General features: G+C 45.8%; 1 protein-coding gene across 5 annotated transcripts in view; it reads left to right on the top strand.

Annotated features, from left to right (window-relative positions):
• CACNA1A (calcium voltage-gated channel subunit alpha1 A) overlaps positions 1–21,515 on the top strand; it is a 300,689-nt gene that overhangs the window by 40,792 nt on the left and 238,382 nt on the right. For all 5 annotated transcript variants that reach the window (XM_054464221.2, XM_054464220.2, XM_054464222.2 and 2 more), the window contains exons 2-3: positions 10,928–11,033; positions 13,119–13,258. In XM_054464221.2, the coding sequence (XP_054320196.2) occupies positions 10,928–11,033; positions 13,119–13,258 (246 nt within the window). The remainder of the gene's footprint in view (positions 1–10,927; positions 11,034–13,118; positions 13,259–21,515) is intronic.

The raw sequence follows: 21,515 nt of genomic DNA, 5'->3' as shown, positions 1-21,515 counted from the left end.
AATGGCTCTGTGGCATTTACTGCACTCCAACTGTTATGTAACTACCACCTCTGTCTAGCTCCAGAACATTTTCACCACCGCTAAAGGAGACCTTGTACCCATTAAGCAGTCTCTCCCCTTCTCCCCTCCCCCCTACCTTCCTCCAGCCTCTGGCAACCACCCATCTGCATCCTGTCTCTATGGATTTACCTATTCTAGGTGGTCAACAGGATGAGCTAGCCCAAAAGTCCATCCATGGATGAACAGATAAACCAAGTGTGGTATATCTTCCTCAGATATTAGTCTGCCTTAAAAAGGAATGAAATACTAATCTTTGCTACAACATAGATGAACCTCAAAAATATGATGTGGCTGGAAACAGTGGCTTACACCTGTAATCCCAGAACTTTGGGAGGCTGGGGTGGGCGGATCGCTTGAGCCCAGGTGTTCAAGACCACCCTGGGTAACATAGCAAAACTCCATCTCTACAAAAAAATTTACAAAAAACTAGCCAGATGTGGTGACCTTTGCCTGTAGTCCCAGCTATTCAGGAGACTGAGGCGAGAGGATCGATTGAGCCCAGGAGGCTGAGGCTGCAGTGAGCCATGATCATGCCACTGCACTCCAGCCTAGGCAACAGAGTGAGACCCTATCTCAAAAAACAAAACAAAACAAAACAAAAAAGTTGATGCTGAGTGAAAGCCAGACACAAAAGGCAACATTGTGTTTAATTCCATTTACATGAAATGTCCAATGAAGATTTTTTTTGGCAACATTTATTTTGAGTCAAATATTCAGTGAGTGGACCACACATATGCATGCACTGCAGTATGTTCTTGGAAACATTTCAGATTTGAGAGAAGGTCTGTTCAGCTATGATGATGGTAGGTGTTGTCCCTTCCCTCCCTCCTTGAAGAAAAGGAACTAAGGCTGGGCACGGTGGCTCATGCCTGTAATCCCAGTACTTTGGGAGGCTGAGGTGGGCGGATCACTTGAGATCAGGAGTTCAAGACTAGCCTGGCCAACATGGTGAAACCCTGTCTCTACTAAAAAATACAAAAAATTAGCCAGGTGGGTGGTGCTGCACGCCTGTAATCCCAGCTACTCGGGAGGCTGAGGCAGGAGAGTTGCTCGCACCCAGGAGGTGGAGGCTGCAGTCAACTGAGATCGCAGCATTGCACTCCAGCCTGGGCGGCAGAGCAAGACTATCTCGAAAAGAAAAGAAAAGAGAAGAGAAAAGAAAAGAAACCAAAAGAAAAGGAAAGAAAAGAAAAGGAACCAAGACCTAGAAGGGCAAAAATAGGAAAAGTTGGCCGGGTGCAGTGGCTCACGCCTGTAATCCCAGCACTTTGGGAGGCCGAGGCAGGCAGATCACGAGGTCAGGAGATCGAGACCATCTTGGCTAACATGGTGAAACCCCGTCTCTACTAAAAATACAAAAAATTAGCCGGGCGCGGTGGCGGGTGCCTGTAATCCCAGCTACTCGGGAGGCTGAGGCAAGAGAATGGCATGAACCCAGGAGGCAGAGCTTGCAGTGAGCCGAGATAGTGCCACTGCAGTCCGGCCTGGGCAAAAGAGCAAGACTCTGTCTCTAAAAAAAAAAAAAAAACAAAAAACAAAAAACTGGAAAAGTTATTTACTATTAGCAGCAATTGTCATAAAGTAATGAACATTTACTGCATGATTACAATGAGATGAATTGTATCCTGTTTTTATAAGCATATTAAGTTTTCTTTTTCAAAAAAAAATGTATTTATTTAATTATTTTAAGAGATAGGGTCTTGCTCTGTTGCCCAGACTGGAGTGCCATGGTATGATCATAGCTCAATGCAGCCTCAAATTCCCAGGTTCAAGCAGTCTTCCTGCCTTGGTCTCTCGAGTAGCTAGGACTACAGGCATGTGCCAACATGCCTGGCTAGTTTTCTTATTTTTAAATGTATTTTTGTAGAGACAGGATCTTGCTGTGTCGCCCAGGCTGGCCTCAAACTCCTGGCCTCAAGCGATCCTCTGCCTTGGCCTCCCAAAGGGCTGAGATGATAGGCGTCTACCTCTGCATCTGGCCCACATTAAATTTTCTAGTCATCACGGGAACCAAAGTAAACAATATGAAACACATTCACTGAGCACTTACTATATGCAGGGCCCTGTAATAGATTATTGTGTGTATCAACTCATTCCATTCTCACACAACCTATGAGGTTGGTGCTATTTTCTACCTTTTATATATGAGGAAACTGAGGCTCAGAGAAGGAAACTGCCTTGCCCAAGGTCAAAGCCACGTCTGATCCCCAAATCCTTTCAATTCCTCTGCACTACTATTTTTTAATGCAGGTATTGCCAGTTTTCTAAGCAGAAGCATGATTTAGCAGCCCTGAGTAGACTTCTCATTTCAGAACCAAAGTGTTGGACATTGTTGGATAATATGAAAAAACAAATGACACACAAACCTATTTGATACTCGGTTTTTAATTTTCTCTTCATTTTATTTTCCTGATGACATGATTAATCTTTTTCGCCTCTACCCTGTATGTGAAATGTAGGTCTTTGCAGATGTCTCAGAGAGTGTTAATAGTTGCTGCTGGTTTTGTTTTCTCTCCCGGGGGCTTCCCATCCCTGGGTGCAAGTGAAATTAAACTTATGCCTCTTTGCCGCTGGCCGTGGTGCTGAAAACATCCCGGGCAGCGCTAGGGTTGCCCTTGTTAGCACGCCATCCCTGCTAAGAGTCTTGGGCTGATCAGTGAGTGGAGAGATCTTTTCCAGGCTTCATTTTGGTTAGAACTGTGTGTTGAAGATTTTGAAGCCCACGTCTGGGAACTGGAGACTGTTTGGATTATTTGAAGTTGAAATAGTCATTAATAATTCCCACTTGAGATGGGCTTATGAGGGCGTGGACTAGCATGCAATGGTTGGCCTTTACTAAACTGTGGCCATTGGTTGGGACTTGGGTGAGGTGTAACCCATTTGGTCTAATCCATATGGTTAGGGCCCCAAATGCACCTGCATTCTATTTTTTTTTTTTTAATAAAGTCAAAACCATCCATCTTCTAACCAGGATAGCTCCTGAGTGGTCTTTGGGGACCACCAGCTTAAAAGCATAGACTGTGGGCTGGGCACAGTGGCTCATACCTGTAATCTCAGCACTTTGAAAGGCCAAGGTGAGAGGATCGCTTGAGCCCAGGAGTTCAAGACCAGCCTAGGCAACATGGTGAGACCCTCATCTCTACAAAAATGTTAAAAATTAGCCAGGTGTGTTGGCATGCACCTGTAGTCCCAGCTACTCAGGAGGCTGAAGTGGGTGGATCGCTTGAGCCTGGGAGGTCAAGGCTACAGTGAGCTGTGATCATGCCACTGCATTTCACTCTGGGCAACAGAGCAAGACCCTAACTCAAAAAAAAAAGAAAAAAAGTCATAGACTGTGGAGTTGGGCAAACCTGGGTGTGAGCCCCAGCTCTGCCAGTACCTCCTATGTGACCTTGAAAATTTGTTTAATCTCTCTGAGCCTGGATTTTCTTATGTGGAAAATGGGGCTTACCACAGAACCCACCTTTTAGAAATGTTGCAAGGAGTTAACTGAAACAAAGTGCTTACCATGGTATCTGCCCAAAGAAGCAGTTGGAAACAAGACAGCTGTAATTATGGTTGCTGTGCTTGTTAATGGCCCCATAATAGTTGATCATATTGCAGAGTGAAATTGGGGCATGTGTTTAGTGGACCAAGGAATATATCTTAAACCCATATATCTAGGGTCTTGGTACCCTCTACTCTTTTCCTGGTGATTGTGATGAGCATGGAACTTACATGAAAATAAGGTCTGTTTGGCTTCTTCCCACAAGCTCAATGACCTGGCTAACTGCTACAAGTATCTGTTTCCTTAGAACCCACTCATCAGCAGCCCCCATAGTGGAGCCAAGGTCACGAAGAGTTGACAAACCTGATTTGATTTTCACACCAACCACAGGAGGTTTCAAATGAGATGAGGATGAAGGGCACCACAGAGGGATGCAAGGATTACTTAGACACTGCAAGGTCTTGCTAAGGGATGGGAACCATCAGCCATGCCCACTTTGAGAATTTTCCTTGATGTTCTGAATCCCAAGAGCAAGGTCCTGTTCTCAGATGCAAGCCCTCCTTCTTCCCTACACAGAATCACTTGGTCTTTTCCGGGGTCACATACAGCCTCTCTCTGGGGCCTCTGCAGGTCCTGATCAATTTCATTGTGTATAGAGCTCTGTATCTCCTCACCTGCCTGCAGGGCTGTCTGCTATCCTGACTTCCGAGAGCCATTTTGGGAGCCAGCTTTTCCTCCCATCAGGGATGCTTCTCTTCTTTCAGCCCCCGCCCCCCTTTGGCCTCCTAGGATGGCTGATTTTTCTGGATCCCGCTGACACAGGTGCTTTCTCTCTGAGCCAATCAGGGAGCAGAAAGACTCAGCTCAGCTAACAGAGGCATTGCACACCGCAGCTGTGAGTTAGAACTCAGGCTTTCTAAATTGGGAGGATCAGGCATGACTTGAGGTTGGGCTGAGAAAGCCTCGCCTCCCCCCAGCTCGACTACTCAGTGCAACCTTTGACGTCTGCCTCGGGCGAGGCATCTCTTACCATGCCAAGAACTCAGCAGCCCATCTTTCTTTCATCTGGGCACCAAGTACATCACTGCATGTTTCAGGGGGTTTCATTGTGTCCTTAACATGCTCATGGAGACTTGGCTTGAGATGAAGTCAGAGTTTATAGGCAGCAGGACCCATGTCCCCTTCCTTCACTTCCTCCACCGGTGATTTTTGTTTTGTTTTGTTTTGTTTTGTTTTTGAGACGGAGTCTCGTTCTGTTGTCCAGGCTGGAGTGCAGTGGCGTGATCTCGGCTCACTGCAAACTCTGCTTCCCGGGTTCAAGTGATTCTCCTGCCTCAGCCTCCCGAGTAGCTGAGATTACAGGCGTCTGCCACTATGCCCAGCTAATTTTTGTATTTTTAGTAGAGACGGGGTTTCACCATGTTGGCCAGGCTGGTCTCGAACTCCTGACCTCTAGTGATCCACCCGCCTTGGCCTCCCAAAGTGCTAGGATTACACCGCATGAGCCACCGCACCAGGCCCTTCCACCGGTGTATTTTGAGCATCTACTATATAGGGAATGCTCTCCTGGGCACAGAGGATGAAGCAGTGAACAAAGTAGACAAAAAATCCCCACGTGCATAGAGTGTGCAGTCTCGTGGGAGAGACAGGGAACAAGATAAAGAAGGAAGAAAATAGCAGATGCTTGACTGGGGACGGGGACGAAAGAAAGAAAAAAATAAGCAGGCAAAGGGGGTTGATGGATGTGACCTTTGAGTAAAGGCCTAAAGGAAGTGAGGGAGGGAGTCATGTGGATGTCTGGGGAAAGACTATTCCAGGAGAATGAACAGCAGGTGCAAAGGCCCCTGGGTACAAATGTGCCTGGGGAGTTTGGGGAATAAAAGGGAGGCCAGCGTTGCTGTAGCTGAGTGACTAAGGGAGAGAATAGAGGAGATGAGGGGAGGGAGGTAATGGGAGCAGGTCATGCACCTTGCTGGTGCTAGAAGGACTTTGTTTTTGCTTTTGAGTGAGATGGGATCCATGGGAAGGCTTTGAATACTTCCACATGCATTAGGCTGAAATTTTCTTTTCTGCTTTTGTCTCATTCCAACATTGCTCTTATTTCATCAAAATCTTCGGTTTCTTCTCAGGCTCTTTACCCAAGTGGGAGCAGAAGGCTGGTACCCAGGGCTGTTCAGTTCTCCCCCTGGGGTCAGAACATGGAGGAGAAAGCTTGGAGGAGAAAGAGGAACCCCCACCTCTTTCTGGATGACTCAAAACCGCAATTACCTGAGCTCCTCCTCCTACCCCTGAAATAGAGGCACTTAGCACTTCCTAAACTTCCCAGTGCACACAAATCCCCTGGCGATCTTTTTAAATGCAGATTCTGACTCAGCAGGTGGATGCGGGGCCTGAGGCTGCATTCCTAGCAGGTGCTGGTTCTGGGACCACACTTTGAGTAGCAAGGGTCTGAGGTCATTGTTGCAGATGTCCATCTGGGGCATGTCTGTGGACACTTGTGGGGGTGTGGGTGAGCAGAGGGAGGGGGGATGATGTTGGAGAAGCAGTGTGAGTGTCTGTGTTTGATAAGAAGTAAGAAAATGAAGCAAGGTGGGAGAGTAGAACCTCTATTTTTGCCTACGTGCTAAGGTTTCATTGCCAAACCCAGAGAGCCCTGGGTCTGAAATCCAGGCGACGCTGGCCAGTTGAAACCCTGATATTGCAGCCCATAAAAGTGCTGCATGCTGCATGTTGGCCTTCTGGGACTCTTCCTGGAACCTTCAGTCCCGGAGCCGATCCAAAGGAAGTCACATCCCTGCCATTGAGGGGCAGGAGGCCAGGGAACCGGAGGAGTGGGATGGCAGAAGCGCGTGTAAGGAGGCTGAGTTGGCAGGGAGAGGAAGCGAAGTCAGCTTCAAATCATAGCGAGAGGAGACCAGGGAAGGGCTTGGCGTTGCTGCTTTGTGTACAAATATTGTCTCTTATTTTCCAGGCTGCAGGGTGAGGCAGAGTGGAGTATTTGTGCAACACAGCCTAGCTTTGTTCTCTGGGCTCCTAATGCCTGTCAGCTCGGAGGCAGAAAGCCAATCAGAGATGATCGTCGGCAAGGCCGGCTTTTGTTGGCTCTCCAAATTGCCCTGAGTCTCGGATTTTGCTTTTCAGAGTGTGCTTTCAGCTGGAGGCAAAAGCTGAAGCTGGTGACAAAAGGAAGCCTGGTTTTCCTGGCTTTCCGAGACTTTTACTGAGGGGGTTTCTGTTTCAGACTCCGTTTTCCCACCTGGAAAGCAGGTTCCACTCTCCCTCCGGCCTGGAAGGGATGGTTTTATGGCGCTTCCAAAATGCCAAACCTAACTCCAGGGCAGAAGAGGAGACTGAAACCAATTAATTTTCCAAAGGATAGAGCTAGGAGGAGGGGAGAGGTTTAGCATGGTCAAGTTCCCCAAGACACACTAATTGATCTCTCTACAGAACACGGGATTTCAGTGCCCCCAGGGCACACTCAGCAATGTTTAGAGACCACTTGAGGTTGTCCTCACTGGACAGGAGGGGTTACTACTGGCATCTAGCACACAGAGGCCAGGGATACCGTTGAACATGCCACAGTGCCCAGACAGCCCACCAAGGAGAATGATCCACCCCTAAACCTAGTGCTGAGGTTGGGAAATCCTGCTCTGGAGTAACCAACACCCTATGGCTTTTTCACTCAAGCAGCCACTTCTCCAGTGCTTACACCTCCTTCTCAGAGATTGCCAGATCCATATGCAGAGCCTGTTGGCATGGGACACTTTTGAGGGGTGTGGCAGGGAGACAGCGGACATTCCCATTTACCAGCTGATCAGCAGGTCAGGAGCTAATATGAAATGAACAAGATAGACCCTCCCCACCTGCCCTGCGGATCCTCTGGTGGGACACTAGGGAGGGAGGCCTCCTCAACCCAAATGACAGCTCCCAGGATGCAGGGAGGAGTTTACCTATGCAAACTGGAGAGAATGCAAATGGGGCATCTAGAGATACGCACTGGACGACCCCTCCCCTGCCTCGGGTCTTGGAAAAGCAGATTCTCAGAGGTCTGCCCTGATCTCTGTAATTTTTTTTTTATTGAGGTAAAATTAATATAACACAATTAACCATTTTAAAGTGGCATTTAGGACTGGGCACAGTGGCTCATGCCTGTAATCCCAGCACTTTGCGAGGCTGAGGAAGGAAGGTCGCCCAGGAGTTCAGGACCACCCTGGGCAACAAAGTAAGACTCTGTCTCTTACAAAAAAAATAAAAAAAAAAAAATTAGGCACACATGGTGGTGTGCACCTGTAGTCCCAGCTACTCAGGAGGCTGAGGCAGGAGGATCGTTTGAGCCTAGGAATTCAAGGCTGCAGTGAGCTATGATCACGCCACTGCACTCCAGCCTGGGTGACAGAGCAAAATCGTGTTTCTTTAAAAAAAAAAAGTAAAAATAAATAAAAAAAGAAAGGAGAGGGGAGGGGAGAGGCATTTAGTACATTCACAATGTTGTGTAACTATCACCTTCATCTAGTTCTAAAATATTAAGCAGTCACTCCCATTTCCCTTCCCATTCCCCAGGAACAACAAATCTGTCTGTCTCTGGATTTGCCTATTTGGGATATTTCATATACATGAAATCATACAATATGGGGTATTTTATGTCTGCTTCTTTCACTTGGCGTAATGTTTTCAAGGTTCATTCCTGTTCTATCATGTATCAGTACTTCATTCTTTTTTTTTTTTTTTTTTGAAACGGAGTTTTGCTTTTGTTGCCCAGGCTGGAGTGCAATGGCACAATCTCAGCTCACCGCAACCTCTGCCTCCCAGGTTCAAGCGATCCTCCTGCCTCAGCCTCCTGAGTAGCTGGGATTACAGGCATGCGCCACCACACCCAGCTAATTTTGTATTTTTTTTAGTAGAGATGGGGTTTCTCCATGTTGGTCAGGCTGGTCTTAAACTCCCAACCTCAGGTGATCTGCCTGCCTCGGCCTCCCAAAGTGCTGGGTTTACAGGCCTGAGCCACTGCACCTAGCCTACTTCATTCCTTTTTATGGCTGAATACTATTCCATTCTGTGAGTAGACCATATTTTGTTTATCCATTCACCCACTGATGAAATTTAGGTTGTTTCCATCTTTTGGCTGTTGTGAATAGTGCTGCTGTGAATATTCGTGTATGAGTGTTTGTTGGAGTACCTGTCTTACGATCCTTTTGTGTTTATACCTTGGAGTGGAGTTACTGTGTGTCACATGGTAACTCTGTGATTAACTTTTTGAGGAACCAATGAATGGTTTTCTACGGCAGTTACACTGGTGTTTTTTGTTGTTGTTGTTTTTGTTGTTGTTTTGAGACAGGGTCTCACTCCCATTGCCCAGGCTGGAGTGCAGTGGTGCAATCATGGTTCACTGCAGCCTCAACCTCCTGGGGCTCAAGCAATCCTCTCTCCTCAGCCTCCCAAGTAGCTGGCACTACAGGCCTGCACCACCATGCCTGGCTAATTTTTTATATTTTTTATAGAGAGAGAGTGTCTCACTTTGTTGCCTAGGCTGGTCTCGGACTCCTGTGCTCAAGTAATCCTCCTACCTTGGCCTCCCAAAATGCTGGGATTATAGGCGTGAGCCACCGCACCTGGCCAGCTACACCATTTTATATTCCCACCAGCACGAGGGTTTCAATTTCTTCACATCTTCACCAACACTTGTTTTCTGTTTGTTTGTTTGTTTTTAATTTTAGCTATCCTAGTGGATGTGAAGCAGTATCCCACTGGGGTTTGATTTTCACTTCCCTGATCACTAATACCCTCATGTATTTATTGGCCATTTGACTGTCTTCTTTGGAGAAATGTCTATTCTAGCCTCCTGTCCATTTTTCAATTGGATTATCTTTTTGTTGTTGTGTTGTAAATGTTCTTTTTTTATTTTTAATTTTTTTTTTTTTTTTGAGACGGAGTCTCGCTGTGTCACCCAGGCTGGAGTGCAGTGGCACGATCTCGGCTCACTGCAAGCTCTGCCTCCCAGGTTCACGCCGTTCTCCTGCCTCAGCCTCCTGAGTAGCTGGGACTACAGATGCCCGCTATCACGCCCAGCTAATTTTTTGTATTTTTTAGTAGAGGTAGGGTTTCACCGTGTTAGTCAGGATGGTCTCGATCTCCTGACCTCGTGATCCACCCACCTCAGCCTCCCAAAGTTCTGGGATTACAGGCATGAGCCACCACACCTGGCCGTAAATGTTCTTATATAGTACTGGACCCTTATCAGATACATGATTTGCAAATAGCTTCTCCCATTCTGTTACTTGTCTTTTAACTTTCTTGATAACGTCCTTTGATGCACAAAAGGTTTAAATTTTGATAAAGCCCAGCGTATCTGTTTTTTCTTCTGTGGATCATGCATTAAGTGTCAAATCTGATCATAATGTTTTATTTATTTATGTACTTATTTATTTATTATTTTATTTATTTTTGAGATGGAGTCTTGCTCTGTTGCCCAGGCTAGAGTGCAGTGGCATTATCTCAGCTCACTGCAACCTCCACCTCCCAGGTTCAAGCGATTCTCCTGCCCCGGCCTCCCAAGTAGCTGGGACTACAGGTGTGCACCACCACGCCTGGCTAATTTTTGTATTTTTAGTAGAGACAGGGTTTCACCATGTTGGCCAGGCTGGTCTCAAAGTCCTGACCGCAGGTGATCCACCCACCTCAGCCTCTATCTATTTTTAATTTATCTCTTTTTTTTTTTTTTTTTTTAGACAGGGCCTCCTTCTGTCACCCAGGCTGGAGTGCAGTGGTATAGTCATTGTACACTGCAGCCTCTACCTCCTCGGCTCAAGCAATTCTCTCGCCTCAGCCTCCCAAGTACCTGGGACCACAGGTGCCTGCCATCATGCTGGCCCTGCCACCATATTTGAAATTGCAACCCTGACCCCTTCCACTGTCTATAGCCTTCACCCTCTTACTACATAACATAGAATATATGATGTACTATATAACATGGTATATGCAGTGTACTGTATAGCGTAGTATACGTGATGTAGTTATCTCATTTATTTGCTTCTCCTCTGGGAAGCAGGAGGAAGCTTCTCCTCTTGTCTGCTTTGCTCTCAGCTGTGTCCCTAGCCCAGAACAGAGTCTGGCACACAGCAGGTACTGAATGAATATGTGTTCAATGAATATTGCGGGTGAGATAGAAGGTGAATATCCGCATTTCCCTTTAGAAGTCACCTGCTCTGGGTTTGAGATCTGCAGGGGTCTACTCCAGACAGGAGAATGAATAATTCCACCTGTGCTGATGAGTTGGGAGGATCTAGAGGGCTTGAGATCTTTCCACTGGGGTCAGTGGGGGTGGGTGCACCTCCAAACACCCTTCTTTTCTTTGAACAAGATTTTTCCTTAATTCCCCAATACTCCCTTTGAATATATGATTTTAGCCACCATCATAGCGAATTGCATCGTCCTCGCACTGGAGCAGCATCTGCCTGATGATGACAAGACCCCTATGTCTGAACGGCTGGTGAGTGATGTCTCTTCTCGGGGGCTTCTCCTTGGCTTTAGCAGGACATTGATTTTTGGGGGAGTGGAGCAGGGCACAGAGGAGTCTCTCAGTCCTGGAGCCCAGAGCCAGATCATGGGAAGCCTAAATTTCTTTTTTATTTTTTCTTGAAACAGAGTCTCGCTCTGTCACCCAGGCTGGAGTGCAGTGGTTCAGTCATAGCTCACTGCAGCCTCCACCTCCTGGGCTCAAGCCGTCCTCCCGCTGCAGCCTCCTGAGTAGCAGGGACTACAGGTGCCACCGTGCCCAGCTAATTTTCTTATTTTTATCTTTTTTGTAGAGATGGGGATCTCACTAGGTTGCTTAGGCTGGTCTCAAGCTGCTCACTTTGGCATCTGACATAATTTCAGGCAGTATTCTCAAATAAACATTGTTAATGTTAATAATTATGTCTTGGCCAGGCACGGTAGCTCGTGGCTGTAATCCCAGCAGTTTGGGAGGCCAAGGCAGGTAGATCACTTGAGGTCAAGAGTCCGAGACCAGCCTGACCAACATGGTGAAAACCCATCTCTACTAAAAAAATACAAAATTAGCTGGATATGGTGGTGCACACCTGTAATCTCAGCTACTTGGGAGGCTGAGGCAGGAGAATCGCTTGAACCCGGCAGGCAGAGGTTACAGTGAGCCAAGATCGCACCATTGCACTCCAGTCTAGGCAACAGGAGTGAAACTCTGTCTTGGGGGGAGCGAAAAAAAAGAAAAAAGAATAGTACAAAGGATACAAATGAAGAGATGCATAGGGTGAGATATAGGAGAAGGGTGTGGCTGGCAGCTTCTAGGTAGCTTCAGGAGGGGGACTGGTCACCAGAAAGACTAAGGCATGATTTGAGGGTTGTGACTTTCAGCCCCACCCCCCAACCTCTGAGAGGGCAGAGGGGCTGAAAATTAAGTTGATCACCAATGGTCAATGATTTAAATCCAACCCTCTAATCATGCCTTGGTTTTCCCGGTGACCAGCCCCCATCCTGAAGTTACCTAGAAGCTGCCAGCCATCAGTCAATCCTTAGCCTACAAAAAGACATCCCTTTGGAGATCCCAAGGATTTTAGGAGCTGTACACCAGGAAACAGTGTCAAAGACCAAACATACATTTCACAATGTCACAGTCTTCTAAAAACTATAACTAGCCTAGCAAACCTATGATTTCTAGACCTTTGTATTTTCACTTAAAATAAAGTTAAATAAAAAGAGTCCATTGAAAGACCGGTAAGCAAATAGAAGTACCAGTGGCAAGCTGATATGGAAGAAAAAAAATCATTCAGGCAGAATGAAATGATTGTAGCTCGAGAAACATTGCTGTAACAGATGGGAAAACATTCACATAGGGGCTCTGGTGGAAAAGAGCTTATAGCTTAATTTCAAATATGATAGATTATCAGCCGGAAGCCAGAACCAGCCGGAGGTTCTGCAGAGAAACTGGAGGTGAGGATACTGGCCACCTATCAGCCAGTACAGAAGTCCTATTCCAGACCTTTAACAATCTACATGCCAGCTGAGAACCATCCTAAGGGGTCAGATTTAGGAGTGAGGTCAATACACAAACTCTAGCCTCAAATGCCTTGAACGCTGCATGTGACAAGTAAATCCTCTAAACCAATGCTTTCCATTAGAATTTTCTGCAGTCACAGAAATGATCTCCATCTGCCCTGTCCAATAGGATTGTCACTTGAAATGTAGCCAGTGTGACTGCAGAACTGCGTTTTTTATTTTATTGCATTTAAATTAATTTTAATTGAAATAGCCACATGTGGCCTGTGACTGTTGTATTGAATAAGACAGGTGCAAACAAGTAATTCTGTTTGGCCGAGTGGTATGTGAGGTTGGCCCAAAAGGAATGAAGGAGGAAGGTGCCTTCTCTGAGCATTGGCTTTGCTTGTAAAAGGCTTTGGACAAGAGAACTCTACAAGAGGCAGTGAGAGGTAGTGAGTGCAGGAGGGTCGGGGGAAGCGAGAGGGTGAGGGGTACTGATTTCTAGGTGGGCTGGTTCCCTGATCTTGTCAACATCTGCCCAGCCCAAGACACTGACCTTGCCTTCTCTCCCTTCCAGGATGACACAGAACCATACTTCATTGGAATTTTTTGTTTCGAGGCTGGAATTAAAATCATTGCCCTTGGGTTTGCCTTCCACAAAGGCTCCTACTTGAGGAATGGCTGGAACGTCATGGACTTTGTGGTGGTGCTAACGGGGTAAGTGGCGCATGCTATACTCTTTGGATTTAACTAGCTGAAGGATTATGAGGCTTTTGGTTGGTGTGGTCTGGGCCGGGCTCAGGAAGGCTGAGCCCTTGTGTTCTCCCTCCCCTCGTTATGCGCCTGCCTCCCTTCTGCCAACACCCCACCTCCATGTCTCAGCTGTATATTACAGCAGATGCTTTCTGTTACAATTAAAATAATAGCTCATTATTGTTGGCTGCTTCCAGAGTGCTTTATGCCCATTCTCTAATTTAATCCTTGCAACAACCCACTGAATTAGGAAATATTAATATTCCCATCTGACCTCTGAGGAATCAGAAACTCGGAGCGTAACTTGCTTAAGGCCACCCAGCAAGTAAGTGATGGAACTGGGATATGAACAGAAGATTATGCATTCCAGAACTCAAGGTTTTAAGTGTTGTACATGCATGGGTCTCTTGATTTGCTTGAGGATATCTTGCTTTTATTTCAACTTGGTGAATGTTTTTTGAGAATGTCTGGGTGCAAGGGATTGTGATTATGACAAAGGAGAAAAGCAAGCTAAATAAGGTACAGTCACTGTCTTCAAGGAGTTTTCAGATCCATATATGATGAACTGTGGTTGAAATGTGTATATGCTTTCCTCTAAGCACCCTGTATGAGGTAGCACTTGCTGGTATAACAAAAGATCCAAAGCTAGGAAATGACTTAAACACGGCAGAAGTTTATTTGTCACTCATAGAAAATTCAAAAGTGAGCTGGGTGTGGTGGTGCATGCCTGTAATCTCAGCACTTTGGGAAGCTGAGGTGGGAGGATCACTTGAGCTCAGGAGTTCAAGACCAGCCTGGGCAACATAGTGAGACCCCCCCCATCTGTAAAACATAAAATAAAATAAAAATTAACCAGGCATGGTGGTACATGCCTGGGAGAATTGCTTGAGCCCAGGAGTTGGAGGGCACAGTGAGCTATGATCATACAACCATACTCCAGCCTGGGCAACAGAGCAAGACCCCATCTCAAAAAAAAAAAGTCCAAAATAATTGTTCCTAGTTGATAGGCTCATCTCCTCCAATGACTGACGGACCCTGACCCTTGCCATATTGTGGCTCTTCATTGTCAGCCCACATCATCCAATAACTCCATGCTTGTCTGTATCAAACCAGGAAGGAGAAATGAGCATAGAAGGTGATACTTTGAAAGGTTTATGAGTTTGGAAGGGGTGTGACCCATACCTGTTCCATTCATATCCTATTGGCTAGAACTTGGTCACATGACTACACATCACTGCAAGGGAAGCTGGGAAGTATCAGATTGTGCTTAGAAGAAAAGGGAAATGGATTTGGAGAATGACCTACTAGTCTATCAGGGACCTTAAAAATTTTATTAGATTCCAGTAGGGACATTACTATCTGGTACCAATGGCTGGTTCCTCCTCTTTCCACTCTCTACTCTCCTCTCAGCTAAGTCTGGGCTCTTCTATTCTAAGACCCTTCTTCACTGGACACCTTTTTCATAGTAATCATTTACAGGGTCGTAGCTTTCCATGTTTTGTTGCTGCTCCAGGTTCTGTCTCTCTTGGCAGATGTGATGAGTTGCAGCACCCACGCTGTGCTGGCTGGGCTCTCACAATGCAGATTTGTTTCAGAGCAATGTTGCCTCTCACAGAAGGAGCTGTGGCCTATTGGGCTGTTTCTGTAGAGGCCTTCAGATGTCAGTGGTCTGTTGTAAGGACTCTGGGCTAGCTCTCATGGGCTTGGGTGTTCACAGAGGGATCTTTGTTGGCTGTGCTCACAGTTCAGTGGCTTGGGACCTTGGTGGGTTCCAAGGACATATTATGGTGCTGGGCACTTTTCTCTTATTCTACTAGGAAACTCATCTGGAAACAGCCTAGTGGCTAACTTTTCTATTGTTTAAAAAATGTAAAGCTGGGCAGGGTGGCTCATGCCTGTATCCCAGCACATTGGGAGGCCAAGGTGGGAGGATTTGCTTGAGCCCAGGAGTTTGAGACCAGCCTGGGCAACATAGCAAGACCACATCTCCACAAAATGAAAATTAAAAGTGTATAAAGCTGGGTACAGTGGCACATGCCTGTAACCCCAATTACTCAGGAGGCTGAAGAGAGAGGATTGCTTGAGCAGCCTAACTAGTTTGAGACCAGCTTGGGTAACCTAGCAAGATCCCATGCAAAACTAAGTAGAGAATAATAGAGCAAACACCTGTGTATACATTCATTTATTCAATGACTATTTATTGAACACTTCTATGTGCCAGATCCTGTTCTAGGCTCTGGGACACAGCAGTAAACAAAATAGAAAAATCCCCTGTCCTCATGGAGCTGAGAGTCTGCTGATGGAGATGGACACAATTGATGAATGAATCTAGTGTGTCAGATGGCGGTGAGGGGTACAGAGGAAAAATAAAGCAGGGGAGGGATGGGATGTGTGGCAGGCAGGGGTGAGGGGTGCTGGAAGCCAGGGGAGACTTCACAGGGCATGTGACATCTGAATGAAAACCTAAGGGAAGTGAGTGAGTGAGCCATGAGGAGAGCTGGAACAGAGTGTCAGGCAAAGGGAACAGCCAGTGCAAAGGCTCTGAGGCTGGACTGTATCTGACGTGTCTGGTCAACAATACGAAGGCCCATGTGGCTGGAGAAGTTGACCAGAAGAATGGGGAGAATTGAGGATAGAGAAGTAATGGAGTAACCTGCTATCAAAACAAAACTTTTCTCTCTTTTTTTTTTTTTTTTTTGACAAGAGTCTCCCTCTGTCACCCAGGCTGGAGTGCAGTGGTACAATCTCAGCTCACTGCAGCCTCTGCCTCCCAGGTTCAAGTGATTCTCCTGCCTCAGCCTCCTAAATAGGTTGGATTACAGGCATGTACCACAACACCTAGCTAATTTTTGTATTTTTAGTAGAGACGGGTTTACGCCATGTTGGCCAGGCTGGTCTTGAACTCCTGACCTCAAGTGATCCACCTGGCTCGGCCTCCCAAAGTGCTGGGATTACAGGCGTAAGCTACTGTACCCAGCAAAACAAAACCTTTCTAACCTTTCTAATCCCTGTTTTCTCCCTCCCTAGACCCATTCCTTTCTCTCCCCCATCCAGGAGCACTTTCCTGAATTTTATGTTTATTATTTCCATTTATGTATTCACACTTTGGCTGCCTAAGTATATAAGAAATATATGCTACCTATTTTTACACTTCAAAATGTTTTTTAAATAGCATCAGAGGGAGAATAGTTTACACTTTGACTACACGCATAGATAAGAAATATATGGGCTGGGAATGGTGGCTCATACCTGTAATCCTAGCAATTTTGGAGGCAAAGATGGAAGGATTACTTTAGGCCAGAAGTTTGAGACCAGCCTGGCCAATGTAATGAAACCCTGTCTCTACAGAATGAAATAAAATATAATAAAATAATCAGCTGGGCCTGGTGGTGTGCTCCTGTAGTCCCAGCTACTCAGGAGGCCAAGGCGGGAGGATCACTTAAGCCCAGAAGGTCGACGCTGTAGTGAGCTATGACTGCACTCCAGCTTGGGCAACAGAGCAAGACCCTGTCCCTAAAAAATGCTGTTTTTGTTGTTGTTTTTTTGTTTGTTTTTTAATAAAGGCCAGGTGTGGTGGCTCACACTTGTAATCCTAGCACTTTGAGAGGCCAGGGCAGGAAGATCGCTTGAGTCCAGGAGTTTAAGACCAGCCTGGGCAACATGGTGAAACCCCATCTATACAAAAAATGCAAAAAATTAGCCAGGCATGATGATGCATGCCTGTAGTCCCAGCTACTCAGGAGGCTGAGGTGGGAGGATCACGTGAGCCCAGGAGGTCGAGGCTGCAGTGAGCCGTGATTGCACCACTGCACTCCAGCCTGGGTGACAAAGTAAGACCTTGTCTCAAAAAAATAAAATATAAAAAGAAGAAAAGAAAAAGAAAAAAAAAGAGATACATGGTACTGTTTTTCAAACTTCACATTTCTTTAACCTGACTTTTGTGTTCAACATGAGATAAATCTGATTAATAAAAATAGTTTTCATGCATCCATTTTCATGACTGCATAGTATTCTGTGGTAGGAGTATGCTGCCGTGTATTTATCTATTTGGATTGTTTCCTGCTTTGGGCTATTTTGACCCAAAGTGTCCCTGCTTTCTCCCAAGTGAGTTTCTCTAGGGCACATACCCAGGAGTGGAACTGCTGACTTGTATACCATGTGCATCCTCAGCCTCACTAGGTATTGCCAAATTGCTCTGCAAAATGGTTGTGCCAATTCATGCTCCCTGGGGGCTGGCTTCTGCTGGCTGGGACTGGCTTGACCTTGCTGGCAGGAAGGAGCCTTAAAAATCCCTGTGTGGTTTTTTTCATTTTATTTTAAGTTTAGGGGTACAAGTGCAGATCTATTACATGGTAAACTTTTGTCTTGGGGGTTTGTTGTACAGGTTATTTCATCACCCAGGTATTAAGGCTAGTACCCATTAGTTATTTTTCTTGATCATCTCCCTCCTCCCGCCCTCCACCCTCCAAAAGGCCCCAGTGCGTGTTGTTCACCTCTGTATGTCCATGTGTTATCATCATTTAGCTCCCACTTAGAACACGCAGTATTTAGTTTTCTGTTTCTGCATTAGTTTGCTAAGGATAATGGCCTCCAGCTCCATCCATGTCCCCGCAAACGACATGATCTTCTTGTTCTTTTTCTTGGCTGCATAGTATTCCATGGTATATATGTACCACATTTGCTTTATCTAGTCTATCATTGTTGGGCTTTTGCAGCCCCGTTTTTTTGTTTCATAATAACGTGGTTATGGGAACACTTAGGGAAGCTCATATGCTATTGAGCAGTGTGATGGTTAATATTGAGCATCAACTTGATCAGCTTGAAGGATGCAAAGTCTTGTTCCTGGGTGTGTCTGTGAGGGTGTTGCCAAAGGAGATTAACATTTGAGCCGGTGAACTGGGAGAGGCAGACCCACCCCCAATCTGTGTGGGCACCATCTAATCAGCTGCCAGTACGGCAAGAATAAAAGCAGGCAGAAGAAGTTGGAAAGAGCAGACTTGCTGAGTCTTCTGGCCTTCATCTTTGTCCTGTGCTGGATGGTTCCTGCCCTCTAAAATCAGACTCCAAGTTCTTCAGCTTTTGGACTCATGGACTTACACCAGTGGTTAGCCAGGAGCTCTCAGGCCTTTGGCCACAGACTGAAGGCTGCACTGTCGGCTTCCCTACTTGAGGTTTGAGGACTCGGACGGATCCACCACTGGCTTCCTTGCTCTTCATCCTTCAGATGGGCTATCGTGGGACTTTACCTTGTGATTGTGTGAGTCAATTCTCCTTAATAAACTCCCTTTCATATATACATCTATCCTGTTAGTTTTGTCCCTCTGAAGAACCTTGACCAATACAGGCACCTAGTGGGTCCCAATAAGTGATCATTAAACTGAAGGCAGTCATTCAATAGGTCAGTTTGTCACTTGTAAGTGTTTGTATCTCCCTGCTTACAACAAGGTGGCCTTTCTTCTAGTTTCCTGTCATCTGATGGAAGAGATTCTAGACTCATTCCTCTAGAGGAGAAATTCTTCATCTATAACAGATAGGTCCTAAGGGTGAGAGCTCATCGTTGGGATGAATGAACCCACTGAAATTTTATGCAAGAAAAAAATTGTGTATATGTATATATTTTTTTCTGGTCTGTAGTTTTTATTAGATCCTCAGGAAATCCTGACCCTGAAGAGCTTCTATTCTAGATTGGGTTCCTTTCACATCCCCTTCTCCTTTCTTTTTGAATTCACCATGCATTTCTTTCACTTGCTTTTCTTGCTCTTATTTCTCTGGTAGTCAGTTATCCTTTTTGTCTGGTGGTTCTATCTCCTTCAAATCAGGCACATTGCTCAAGTTTTATTACTCCAGATTCCAAGGTGCTGTTTAGTGTCCTGTTGGGTTGTAAGCTAGGAACAGGGAAGGGAAAGTAAAACATTCTGCATGAGCTGGGTGCAGCGGCAAGCACCTGGAATTCCAGCTACTGGAAGCTGAGGTGGGAGGAGTCCCTGAGCCCAAGGGTTTAAGGCCAGCCTGGGCAACAAAGTAAGATTTTGTCTTAAAAAAAAAAAAAATCCCAGCTGGGCGCTGTGGCTCATGCCTGTAATCCCAGCACTTTGGGAGGCAGAGGCAGGCAGATCGCTTGAAGTCAGGAGTTCCAGACCAGCCTGGCCAACGTGGTGAAACCCCATTTGTACTAAAAATACAAAAAAAAAACAGCCTGGCGTGGTGGTGTGGTGTGCACCGGTAATCCCAGTTATTCGGGAGGCTGAGTTAGCAGAATCACTTGAATCCAGGAGGCAGAGGTTGCAGTGAGCTGAGATTGTGCCACTGCACTCCATCCTGGGTGACAGAGTGAGACTCTGTCTCAAAAAAAAAAAAAAGAAAGAAAGAAAGAAAAAATACGCACACGCACACACACACACACACACACACACACACACCATGCAGACCTAGCCTTCTGCCAATGTCAATGGTAGAGAAACACAGTAGACACTTAATTCTATGTTTCAGAGAGGAGGGGACTCAAATATATTAATTTGACATTGAGACAGTGATGACTTTAATGAGTACTTTCTTTCCTTTTTTTTTTTTTTTTTTTTTTGAGACAGAGTGCGGTGGTGGGATTTCGGCTCACTGTAGCCTCCACCTCCTGGGTTACAGCAGTTCTCTTGCCTCAGCCTCTTGAGTAGCTGGGACTACAGGCACGCACTGCCGTGCCCGGCTAATTTTTGTATTTTTAGTAGAGAGGGGGTTTCCCACTATCAGCCAGACTTGTCTCGAACTCTGGACCTCAGGTGATCTGCCCACCTCGGCCTCCCAAAGTGCTGGGATTACAGGCATGAGCCACCGTGCCCAGCCTAATGAGTACTTTCTGATTAACCTGTTGCCCTCTCAGATTCCTGAAGCAAACCACAGCGTTAAAACATGATTCATTTTTTGTGGACCACCACGGTGTTTGCTTTCTTCTTGGGTGAAGTTTGGTGGAAAAGATCTTACCCCGGATATCTGTTTGTTCTTTGTAACTCAGAGCCTCAGAGAAATCCTAACTTTATAATTTTGTCAAACCCTTGTAAGGCGTGTTTTTATTGTATTCGTGTTCTGATCGTGAAACTGAAAATGTGTAAGAGGAAGATTTCAGAAGCTTGGCTGTATGTCTGAGATGACAGTTCTTTTACTGTCATTCTCAAATATATATAAGTATTGAAGAGATCAAATAACACAAATTGTGCATGTTAAGAAAAGAGACTGTGAACCTCACCAGAGAGGGGTGAGCACAATTTTTTTTCTTTTTTTATTCACAGGGTTAGCACTGTACCTTTCACATAATAAATGCTCACTAAAATAAATGGTTGTTAAGCTGGAAAAGGGTAACACTTCTGATAATGAGTGTTCTGGGAAATTTACCAAGCTGTTTAGAAGATGGGACCAACACACTGATAGAGATAGTCAGATAGTCCAGAAGTCTATGGCAGATGCCCTGAACATCAGATGAGATATAAGACAGAGAAGCTCTGGGTCTTTGCCAGCTCTGACATTTTGTGACTCTATGAAAATGAAGGTTCCTTTTTAGAAGAGTCCATAAACTGTCTCAGGCTTTGGGCTGTTTTGTTGAAGAGCGGAGGCAAGGAAAAGACACAACTACACAGGAACCAGCAGGGAAAGATGTTGTTTTTCATCTTGTAGCATCATTGAATTTTTTTTTTTTTTTTTTTTTTTTTGAGACAGAGTTTTGCTCTTGTTGCCCAGGCTAGAGTGCAATGGCATGATCTCGGCTCACTGCAACCCCCGCCTCCCAGGTTCAAGTGATTCTCCTGCCTCAGCCTTCTGAATAGCTGGGATTACAGGCATGTACTACCAAGCCCGGCTAATTTTTTTGTATTTTTAGTAGAGACGAGGTTTCTCCATGTTGGTCAGGCTAGTCTCGAACTCCTGACCTCAGGTGATCCGCCCACCTCTGTCTCCCAAAGTGCTGAGATTACAAGCGTGAGCCACTACGCCGGGCTGCATCATTGAATTTTAAGGCTCCATGGATTCTGGCAGGTACAGCCCTTCTATCTTACTCACAAAGAAGTGGTTTGTCCAAAATCACACAGAGATGGTGGCAAGAGATCTAGAATAAGAAGATGTCTTCATGTCATGGAGCCAGGAACCCTGGCTTTTTGGGCAATGGAAGTGGTATAAATGTTTAATATCACCCCTCAGGTTCTGCCACTAGAGCCCAGCTCTTTCTTCCTTCCTCTTG

This window comes from Pongo pygmaeus, chromosome 20 (assembly GCF_028885625.2).
Source record: "Pongo pygmaeus isolate AG05252 chromosome 20, NHGRI_mPonPyg2-v2.0_pri, whole genome shotgun sequence".
Classification (NCBI taxonomy): Eukaryota; Metazoa; Chordata; class Mammalia; order Primates; family Hominidae; genus Pongo; species Pongo pygmaeus.
The sequence above is the reverse complement of the archived record's forward strand: the minus strand, read 5'-3'. Positions and strand labels throughout refer to the sequence as shown.